General features: G+C 33.6%; 1 protein-coding gene across 1 annotated transcript in view; it reads right to left on the bottom strand.

The window, feature by feature from the left end:
• Positions 1-12140, bottom strand: part of ADGB (androglobin) — a 96479-nt gene that overhangs the window by 35980 nt on the left and 48359 nt on the right. The window contains exons 20-24 of the mRNA XM_026044730.1: positions 10326-10440; positions 9282-9449; positions 7129-7267; positions 2499-2633; positions 229-322 (exon numbers count right to left, since the gene is read on the bottom strand). Of these exons, the coding sequence (XP_025900515.1) occupies positions 229-322; positions 2499-2633; positions 7129-7267; positions 9282-9449; positions 10326-10440 (651 nt within the window). The remainder of the gene's footprint in view (positions 1-228; positions 323-2498; positions 2634-7128; positions 7268-9281; positions 9450-10325; positions 10441-12140) is intronic.

The following is a 12140-nucleotide window of genomic DNA, read 5'->3' as shown; positions in this document are numbered from 1 at the left end:
AACAGCTTGCACATAGCAAAATGTATAGTTAAAGATTATTGTCACTTCTTCTGTCATAGCTTAGCTTCACTGAATCTCATTCTTTATAGTTTAACCAAATTTTGCAATTTTAAATTAGTAATACTCTTGCAATATTTACTTCATGAACCAGCAATTTATGTCAAGTCTATGCAAAAGGCTTCACAAAATCTATGCAATATGCTGCACTGACATTTGTTAAATTATTACCTCAACAACATTATAGCACACTGTTCAGAATTTAACTCAATCAGAGCCCACAATTTTTTCAAGGTTTCTTTGACGTTCGCATTTTCTTTAGTGCCTGAAAATAACAGAAATAATAAGTTAGAAAATTTATATAGCTCTTTCTAAATCCATGCCTGAAAAGTTCTTGTGAAAAAAAAAAAAAACCTGCTCACACAAGTCAATTTTTTTAAGAATCGGTGTTTTATTATCCAAAAATTTATAGAAGTCTCACACAACTGAAAGCTAATCTTTAATAGAGGAAATTCCCTTAAATTACATTATTGCTTTGCATTTATCAGCATTTCTGCTATTGCAAAATCGAGGAGATCAATACCTTCTTTGATTTTACAGATCGCCTTTGTAACATACGCTATCTTAGCATGAGATAAGAAGTGATTTTTGCTCCCAGTAAAGTCAGTTTGTCTTCCAGCAGCTTTTATTTGCAGATACTGCTAAGGTCTAAGTGGATGCCTAGGCGATCTTTACAGACAATAAAAAGAATCAGGCAGCTGCAAAGGGTAATTCATCCTTCCCGTGATCGATACCTCTCAGATGACAGGACATGCTGTCCTCTCAAAGTGCATATTTCTATCCACAGAATAAAAATGAAGATGAGGCAAACCAGATCTGATGTCTCACTCTTCCTGACTAAACTTTGGCAAAATTCTCTTCGATTGTATAATGCCAGAATTGGAGAGAAAAAGGATGGGGAAAAGTGAGAATACTGTAAGGACAAGTAAGAAAGTAAGAGAAAGTAGTATAGATAATGAAGAAAAGATGCAGAAAAGCCATATGATTGAATAAAAAAGTGAAGTGCTGAAAAGAAATGATCAGAATAAAAGGTAATGGAGTGCAGACAAATCAGAAAACGATGGGAAAGACATTATATATAACAAAAGAAGACTTTTGGAATACTCAGTGCTTAAAACTTAATCTAAAGAACAGAAGATTCTGGGCTCTGAGATTTGCAGGAATTGATAACACTAGTGAAAGTTAGCTAAAACTCTCCTACTCTACTTGCTTTGTAAATACAAGTAGAAGAGCAGGATATTTGGAGCAGAAAACTTAAGCAACACTAGGATAGAGGTTTTGGAGAAAGACAGTCCTTGGATTACTGATGGGAAGATGAAGGTAGGAAAGAGAACTTGAAGCATTCAGTTGATGCAGGTAAATATAAAATAGAAGAAAATCCTGCAGTGATGATAATTCAGAAGGAACTTCCAACAGAAGGACAAGAGCAATGGATGATGTCTAGCTTGGACTCAGTAAGTTTTCCACATCATCTCTCATTTCACTTTCACAGCCAAACCGATAAAGTATGGGCTAGATGAGCGGAGAATGACAGAGCTCTTAAGGTTGTGATCAGTGGCACAAAGTCTAGTTGGAGGCCAGTAATAACTAGCTGTGTACTCCACGGACGGAGGCTTCTTCCTTGGGAGGCCTCTTCTGAGTTGCTGTGTAACAGTCTTGTTACACATTCATTGTTATTTCATACTATATAAATAATTAATCAAATATTTTCTGAACTGCACAAATATGATTTTGAATTTCGCAGTCATGGAAAACCCAACACAAATCTCGTGGTGTGGTTTTAGCACTATTGTTTTAATTCAGTATAAAACTCTTGAAAATACTATTGAAAAAACTCTTGAAAAAGAATTTTACCAATAACATTTTGATTTCTTGCAGCCTAAATTTACTGTTAAATATAGTTTACTATATAGACTAAAAAAAAAATCTAAAAATCTTGAGTGTACAGTATGTGACTGACAATCCCCCCAAATCTCTTCCTTATGATTCACAAATCTTCATATATATTTTCCTGTAAATTATACTTAACGTTTTGTCAAAAATGACTGTGACAACATTAAAATATTGTTTGCTAAAACTCACAGAAACCTATTTGTGGGAAATACATAAAAGAAGGACATGTATTTAAAACTTTTACTTACATTCCAAATAGCAAACATTCAGTCCAGTTCTAAGCTAAAACTGTATTAATGCTGCTTTAACATCTACCAAAATCAATGTGGTAGGTCCTTCCTCTACCTCAATCACTTTTTAGTGTCGTATGTGCTACAGAATAAGTTAGGCTGAGAAATATTCTCATTTTATCAGAGGTTCTACTATAATCTTTTATTGTATTGTAGTTCATTTTAACCAGATATTGATTAGTAACAAAATGCTTAAAGGAAATATCTGAACAGGATGCAAAATAAAACTTCTTTTAAAAGTTATTTTAAAGGACATACCTGGTTTTCTGCCTTTTATCACTTTCCTAACATAGGTTCCCCTCCAATTAGCTTGAAGTTTGAGTGCTGCTGCTTCTTCCTCAGAAGTGGGAATTCTGTTATGCCAGCTACTAAGGCAAGATGTGTCAAAAGTCTCTGAAAGAAGAGAATGACAATGAAAGACAACAATGGAAATCACATAGCTGCTTGCTATAAGGGTGGAAAAAAGAGAGAGAAATATAATCCATAAATAGAGTAGTTTGTGCATAAAAGCTCCACTTATGACAGAAACAACACTGGCAATTTTCCTGTATAAAAAACACCAGATATTAATTCATGATAAAAATAAAGACAATTTACTGTGTAATTACATAAAGTTATCATGCAACCACTGTGCTAATTCCAAAGACTAAATAATTGAAGCCTTACTTCTACTGCAGTATTTTGTAAATTGTCTTCTAATTTAATTTTAAAATAAGTTTCCAAACGTGATCAAAAAGAATTCAACACACTAAAATCTGACTCTGAATACATCTTAAAAGAAAAGCTTCACAAGATTTTAAATGTTTCCATCTACTGAACTGATCATTCTATTAACTAACAATTTTAAAACAGACATTGTTTAAAGTGAATTCAGGTTTCACTAAGCAACCATGGAATATGGGTAAGAATCTCAATTAGGCCATGCATTTATCTTCTCTCACAGATGGGACTGGAAGTGGAACAGAAACTGGATGGTTCTGACAGGGTTCCTGAGGAGATCTTTAGGGTAACCCTTGCATTCCTGGCAGCCTTTAGCATCAGGATCTTGTGGGAGTGTTTGAGCCTACAGCACTACAAGCAGGCAGAGCTGGAAAGCCAGGTTGGAACTTCACAGAGATTGAATGAGGGCAGTAAGAGAGGGAAGAAAAAAAGGAAAAAGTGCTTCAAAAGGAAGCTCCAATAAAACAAAGATGAGAAGAGTGCTGAGATCCAGTTTAAAAACAATGACAAACTGAAGGAAAGATTGCTGTCTTCAGACAAGAGATTACATATTTTAATCTAACATCTGTTGAATGTTTTTAAATTTGCTGTGTTTCTAACTCTTATTCCTGATTACTATCTAATTTCCGAACCCAAGACAATCTTTAACAATTAGAGACTCTGAAAGGTTACATAATACTACTTCAATAGACAGCAGTTTAGGGCTCATCAACACGCACAGCACAACAACTTTTTATAAACAACTGGACAACTGGAAGTCACACAGTCCACGCACATGTTTAAAAGAGCAACAACTTAGAGCAGGTTGCTCAGAGTCTTGAACAGATGTTCAGTTTTCCTAAGATCCAATTGTAATTTTCTAGCTTGTGTCTTATCACTTTGCATCTCTGAGGAGGTCTATCTACTCTATACTCTTCCATTTACGTGTCAAAATAATCTACACTTCAGAATGAATTTGAATTTGTTCTAGCTATACGCTTGTTTATTTTACAATTAAATAATCCAGTGGCAAAGCACTGTTTTGTACCTTCTTATCCTAATGCTTGTTAGTGACCCCACTAATGCTGTGGAACTCAACAGTGGCTTCACTTGGACAGGAGGGTAAATATTTATGGCTGTGGCCAACAATAATAGCTGAGTCTTCTACTCTGGAGAGGGTTATTCAAAGACAAATGAACTCAAAGGGATGGCATTTTCTAAAAGCTGAAAATCAGGTGCCATAAATGCTTAGGCTTTCACACACTAATTGCTTTCAGAGTTTCTTCAGTTCTATGTGTGACACTGCATATTACTTTTTACATTTAAATATCTAAGTTTCTTCAAAATTGTCAAAAATTTAATTCCATGCTGACAACTGAAAGCAGTGAGAATTTTCTGAAATTGTATATTCCAAAAGATTTAATATATTTTGTTCTAACCTTTTAAATATATTGTAATTAGAACAAAAATATTTTTATTTGTATGACAGAAGTCAAAATCAAAAATAAGAAGGAAATATTTGGACTTTAAACAGGTCTATGTTGGATATACTGGAGAAGCATTTTATATACTCCCAGTAATGACAAACTTTCCCCACCTGTTACTGGAACTAAATTTCAAATCCAAAAGAAGTTCAGCAAGAAATTGTCTAGAATCATTTCTCCAGCCTCACAGCATAACTATATGATTACTGCTCTTATATCAAGTTAATAGAAGAAAGAGAAGCTTATTCAGAAAAGAGAGAAGGAACAGGGCTCTTATGTCTTACACAGAGAAGTTTATAGTCAATTTTTGAATTTTTTGAAGTCAGAGTTAGACTTCAGAGCAAAACAAAATTTCAGACAAGGGTGTTCTTACAGAAGAGTACACACAAAGTACTCTACAACTTCAAAGCTGAGACTCTCCCTGAGAAAGAAATGTATCCTTTGACTTATGCCTAAATGATTGTCAAATGACTGAGGCTCCAGGCTTGGAAATCAGTCCACAGACCTCCAGTGAGATCATAAACTGACCTGACTCATTACAGGGCCCAGTGAAAGCAGCACAAGGTAAGCAGAGGCGGGCAGCAATGAGATATTAAGACTGTCTCGCCTCACTTGCGTAACCTCAGGGTGAGACGCTTCCTTTCATAGGAACCATCACATGCTTCTGTAAATTCAGCATCATATGACCACCAAAATGGCAGAGGCTCTTTACCTCTCTCTTTCCAGACGACTACAGAAGAGCTGTGCAATGGAGTAGTACTCAGCCTAAGTAATTCCCATCTTCCTCTCATGTTTACCTGCTGCGCTCTCCTGTTTGCTTCTCACAGCTCCTGTGCTGGCTGTTCCAGAGGAGTGGGCAGTATTTAGTAGATAAACCAATGTCACTAGAATATTTTCAAGCTGGCTTTCAGAAACCTTACTACACAGGACTTCTGCCTGCAATATCCTTGCTGGACTAATGAATAACATGCAAAACGGACAAGCTAATGTAAAATGGAGGAGGCATTTCAAAAAAAAAAAAAAAGTTCAGATTTGATTTGATTTACTCTTCCCCTCCTGCATCACAGTCAGCCAAGAAAAAAGATTTCTTTTGCCTCTTACATTACTTCACATTGATGCTTGTGATTTTCCATCGGATTCTAACTCAAATCTTCACAAGATCTGAGCAACTGAAATGACAATGCAGTGCTAATGTGGGCCAAGTAAAGATCAGACCTTCTGCACCTTCCGACAATGCATCTTTCACTTGTGTTTTCATTTTATCTACCTATTTTTTCCCCCACTTAGCTTCATTTTATTTTATTTTATTTTATTTTATTTTATTTTATTTTATTTTATTTTATTTTATTTTATTTTATTTTATTTTATTTTATTTTGATTATAGATGTCTCCATTTAAGTTTCTGGGACAACATCTGAACAAAAACAATAGTTTTTTCCCATGTAAAATTTATTAAGCAGAGCAAAATACATAACTAAGGTGAATATAACTAAAATGAAACAATGTACTTCCCAATTTGGTAGGAACTTACTGTATTTACATTTGGGCAGGTTAAGTAACATTTCCTCAGGAAAGGAAAATGAATTTGAAAGATAAATTAGATACTGGAAGAAACCAAACTAAAATCAAACTTGTCTCCTTCACACTTTTTCTTTCTCTTTTTTTTTTTGTTCCACTCCAAATTCTAAAAATACCCTGTCACAACTTATGATTAACTATCATATATAATATCTTGTTCCAATATGTCAACTGCATACATTTATCTGTGTTGGTTATTCAAGTCTAATTAAAAAATGTATTCTCTTCTACTGCTGATAAGTACTAGATTTTCTTTGGAATACAGAAACCTTGAAAAATGTGAAAGGTGTTGATGACTTTTTCAAGTGCTGTAATAAATGTCAGTATGCTGACTCCTATAACCTACACCATTGCCATAAGATATAAATCTGTGAAAAATACAGTAATTCAGTAATTCTGGTTAATTATTCAGTCTGCTGTCTCACAGAAGAATAACCTTCTGAAGAAGGGATGTTTGCAGGAAAACCTACAGGAAAGTGTCAAATTGTCAAATAAAGACTATATATGATTTCTTATAGAACAAAATTTAAAGCACTAAAAGTAACTAAAAGTTAATAAAGGTACTATATTTCCGAATATTTTAATCAAGTTTGTTTTTAACAACTTGCAAACATGAACTGACTGGTGAAAGGAATTCAATATCATTCTGCTTCACCAAGAACAAAGAATTAATGCCATAAATTTCTAATAGCACAAGGATATATGAAGTCCCTCCTGAAAGTATGGACTTCTAATGGTGACAATGTATCTTCCTGCAAATATTTCCAATTAATTCTTTTTCTATTTTGAATCATAAATAAACCCTCTATTAATAAATAACCTTCTATTAATAAGTTATTCTTTAAAAGTTATAAAGATTGCAAAATAAGCCTCTTAAAATGAAAGAGCTATGCATTTGGTCAATAAAACATAAACACTTAGAAAAGAAAGAAATTATTTATATTTTGAGATCTGTCTCATAGAGGAATTTCAAACACTTCCTGTCAACAGTAGAAAATTTAGACATCTCATAGGATATGAACCACACATACCTATGCAAGAAAACACAAGATTGTTGAAATGTTAATTCCCTCTACCTTAACAAAAGGCAAATACATTTAAAATGTCTAGCAATATCAGTTCAGTACCTGAAGACACACTGTCATCCTCAGAAATCTCAATGGTTTTAAAATCCAAAGTGAAGGATCTGAAAGCAAATCGGTAACTGGAAGGAACTTTGTTGGCTAATACATGTTTGATTAAACACCAAAATGCATTATTGAAAACCTAAAATGAAAGAGAGACAAAAGATGCATTTTTAAAAGCTGATTTCATAGAATCACAGAATGCTTAAGGTTGGAAGGGACCTCAGAGGTCATCTAGTCCAATGGATTTACATTGCTTTTTATCAATGTTTCAAACATTTTTTTCCTTCTTTCTGTAAAAATGCTGTCTATATTTCTAACTTCATCTAGCAAAGATAGTATCAAAAAATTAGTCCTTACTGTTAGACTAAAATGCTTCAAGCCAAGAATGAAACCTGTTCATATCTGGGTTATTATATACAGAACAGATCCTACAACAAAAACTTATCATCTAAGGCATCATCTAGTGGTTTCAATGAAATGAATTGATGGCCTCAGTCCAGAGCACTGAACACATGATTATCATCACCATGAAGACTGGCTTTTTGTTTTAAGTTTTAGAACAGAGACCAACACCTGAATGGGCATGTTTACTGAATAAAGAGATGACATCATTAACAAAAGTACAAACATACTGATGGACAAAATTTGGTGTGCTATTTATATGACCAAACTGATGGTTCTAATTTCATCATACTGATGCTCTTTATTAAGCAGAAATCCAATCTCCGTTTTCTTCTTCCACCAGCTTGAAATGTTAGACTGCTTTTCAGAGCCACAATTTGAATAAAAAAAAAAAAGGTAATAGGAAATTAAGAAAAAAAGTATTTATCAGATATTTCTTCTCTTTACACTTTTCTTATTTCAGATTGTTCTTACTTACTGAAATATTTTATCCTAAGTTATGTATGGTAACATTAATCATGAATTTTGTTTTGTAAGATTTAGTACTAGTAAAGAAACAATCTACTTTCTTACATGCTTATGTTCAAATCAATTTTTCATCGTTTGTATTGCAGATGGATCACTCCCACATTTTTATGCTCGAAAAACTGCTAGCTAATTCAGTGCCTCTCTTTTGAATTGTTTGTTTTCTTAAACTATGCACTAGTTTTCTTGTGGGAGTAGTTACCTTGTTACTAGTTATCTTGGGGGATATAGATATTCCCTCCTGCTGATTTTTTTTTTTTAAATCCTTAAGTTTTACCTACATATCTTATATGAGCATATGCACTTAACATTGTCATTATCCATTTTAGAGAGGTCAAATTACTTTTCACATTGGACTTGGCATGAAAAATAGAGCTATTGAGATGCACATGGAACCAGATGTGACTACTTCCTCGGTTTTGTTTTCTTGCTAAATTTTAGCCTCCTGGCAAGCCCATATGCAGAAGTGACCTGTGTGTGCTATTTTTTTAATATCAGTGTTTATAAAAATATTAATATCCTTTTATTCAGCTTTTTAAAATACACAAAGTGGCATGAGCTTGTCATTACTCTGGTAAAGGTTACTGAAGCTGAAATATAAATTGCTTATTGAAAAATAAAATTTTAACAGTACTATCAAAATGTGCATACACATATAAATAAGCCTATCTTCTGTAACAGTTGTTTTAGCAGTGATCTGTTTAAGCACTGAAGAGCTACACTACAGAGATTTATGTAAAAAGTATATTTTTTCAATCATGTATATGGAGACCTTTGAATTCACCATGCATAAGAGCTAAATAAGAATATAGCACATCAAAAGGAAAAAACAATGCAGAAATACTGCCTTTGGTACCATAAACAATATCAATGCCATTATCACTGGGCACAGAAAGGAACCATGCTGTCTTTTTCTTTCTGAATTTCTGGTCATGTCTTTCATATCCCAAATTAGCAATAAAATCAAGAAAAATAAGAAAACAAGACACTCAAATTTAGAATGTGCTACTCTGAGCATATTCAAATATTCAAATTTGTTCATATCAAGAGAAGCACAGCACACAGTTGCAAATTCCGTCATTTGTGCTTTCACTTAATAAATGAATGCCATATTTGGAGCACTCAGGACATTCTTTTTGAAATTGCAGTCACTGTTTTGAAAAGGCTAATGACAATGTTAACTTTACTAGTCTTTAGTTACAGGTTTTTTAAAATTGTTTGTTCACCTTGATGTGTTCTTCAACTGTTCTCGTACCCTGGATGCCAGGAGGACCGTGTGTCAGTTCCAACCCCTTCAGAGCTCTAGGAAGTTCAAGCTTACTGCTGAATGTTTTTATCACGTTTCCAATAGCTTTCAGGATAGCTGTAGCCTGTTCTATAAACCGGTAGCTCTCCTGGGGAGAGAGAAGAAAAGCAACCATCATTAGCCAAGTTGTTTCAAGATTTCTATTGTTTTATTTTGATATTTTAATAGTGTATATATATATATATATAAAAACTATGCTAAAGTATCAAACTTTTCTTAAAACAATTGCAATTAATTTTATCAACTCTCAAGTTGATTAGATCTCTAGTATCAAAGGCATTCCAATTTACACTGATTTGAGCTATTAAAATGAAAATAATAAAACACTAAAACAGGCAGCATAATATATCTGGTTATAGTTTTCAATTTGCCTGTATTACTAGTCCTAGAACTAATGAAAAATAAGGTGCTTGTTAGTGAAATACACAGCCTTGCTTGTCTTATAAAAGGACACAGATCAGTATTTGTACCCTGCTGAATACAATGTCCAAACACATGATGCCTAAGGCATTGTTAAGCTTCACCAAGATTTATGTGCAAGAATGTGGATACCATTTTGCAAAAGTGACTGAGAGAAACTGTTCTCTCAACAAAAAAAAAATACAGAGAAGACCCCTGGATATAATTCTGCCTTATTTTTAGGACAAGGAGAAGTCTTTCTTCTACCATCTGAAGAGAAGGGGCTGGTACAGAGATATTATTTTTTCAGTGGCTAAACTTCTTTCCTACAATAAATATCATAAATTCGCATGAGACACTATACTAACTTACTATTGGACCCTTAAATAACAGTGCTACATAAACTATTGTTAAATTCACATTTCAATTATTTTTTCATATTAAAATTAATATTATACTATTAAATACAGCAATTATATTTTATGATAATGACAATATATTGTTTTAAAAATAGATAGTAGTCACAAATTTAGCACAATCCTTCACTAGTTCTGGATACATATACCTTTTCAAGACTTGACATCACAGTATCTTCTTCTCCAAAGACACATGGCACCATGCTACACAGATGAAGATGATGTCCTATGGGAGAACTTACAGTGAAGAGCAACACATGCCGCCTACATTAAAGAAAAAGAAATCCAAAAATAAGTCCTTATTTTATCATAGAGATGCTTAAACTTTTATTTTCAAAAGAATAATCTCATGCATTAGATTTCATACAATAATTATTTTCAGACGATAATCCTTCCCTTGCTTCACTTGCTTCTCAAATCTTGCTACTTTAACTCCTTGCTTCTCAAGGACCTCCAAATATAGGTTACAGAGGCAATCAGAAAATTCACTATTTTATTTTTGCTTCTTAACATAATTTGTTTAGGTTTGTTTTTGTTTTCTAAAGGAAATATAAATATTTTGACTATTTCATATGTATACAAAATAAAGTTTCTTTTGTCAGTGACTACTTATAAGCAAAAATTAAAAATAAGCATCGTAGCTTGCTTGAAAACTTAAGTACATATTTACTCTAGAAAGCTTGGCATAAAAGTCAAGTGTTCTGATCATACCTAATGTACATCATAATTTCCATATTTGCATAGACAAGGATCAGAAAAATGTAACACATAATCACATGAGGCTAAAAGAATACTAGAGAATGACCATACTATTTATTGAGCAACTGTGGGCCAAACCGTTCTTTCTCAGCTGGAAAACCACAGAAATTCAGTATGCTTAATGGGTAATCACTGACCTCATTTTATTCTTGTTCAGCTGATCGTACCTTTTAACAGTTTCTAGCTATGAATAAAGTATTCTTTTAAAAGTGGTTATTCAACACAGGAGTCTCATACTCTCCAGTGAACACACCTGCAGTCCCAATGAAATACTTGAAGATCCTGCTAATATCAAATGCTGGGGCTTCACATTTTTGTTTCATTGTCACAGTGGCATTTAGCTGGAGGAGAACTTTGTGCAGGCCAGAAACTTAAGAGTTCAACAGAGGTCCAGAAATGAGAATAAAGAAGGAAGTGTGGCAAGTTTCTCCCCTACATATGCTCTTTTTCAATCTTTTTCTGAGTGAAATCTCAAATGTTCTCTGGCAACTACCAAACAGGGGGAACAAAGAGCCTTCCTGGCTTAGCAAGTCATTTTTCATTTGGAATGAAATGGAGGAGCAGTCAATAAACCCAATTCTCTCTCACACACACTGTAAGTCAAAGCTTGCTCAAAGCCTGCTGGCTCTCCCTACAGCAGGGAAGAGCAAAGGAGAGGTTATCATCTGTAGTAGCATCCCTGGTAGCTCTGAGATCTGCAAGTGCAAAAAGACACTTGCCTGACTTCAGACTTGTATTAATGGAATATTTATCAACTCAAAATTTCTAGTGGTATCTCCCCACAAGACAGATAGGCTACTTGTGGAAACTGCAGAGAGAAAATGCATATACTGACAAAACTAGCCTATAAATGTAATAATACCTTTTTTGGTTTTATTCTGATCTCCATATAGATGGAATCTCTATCAGAGGTTGTTGATGTAGTATAAACGTGTATTTTCTTTCTGTGCCTATTTATCTGAAACCCTCCCTCATTTCAGTTTGCTTTTATGGACTTAAAATATTTTATAGCTCTGTTTAATTTTCTGAAGTTCTTTTTGTTGTTCTGTAATTATATGAATTTTGTTATTGATATATTTATATTATAGAAATTACAGATCATCTTGGAAGAAAAAAGGTGAAAGCTAAGTTGATTACTTTTAGATACATTTTGTCTCATCTCTTTGAAATTAAACTGGTGCTTACTATTATTTCAAAAAACGAAA

Source organism: Nothoprocta perdicaria, unplaced genomic scaffold (assembly GCF_003342845.1).
Source record: "Nothoprocta perdicaria isolate Ctin4 unplaced genomic scaffold, notPer1 scaffold_38, whole genome shotgun sequence".
Lineage (NCBI taxonomy): Eukaryota > Metazoa > Chordata > Aves > Tinamiformes > Tinamidae > Nothoprocta > Nothoprocta perdicaria.
Note: the sequence above shows the minus strand (reverse complement) of the source record. Positions and strands in the feature narration are given on the sequence as shown.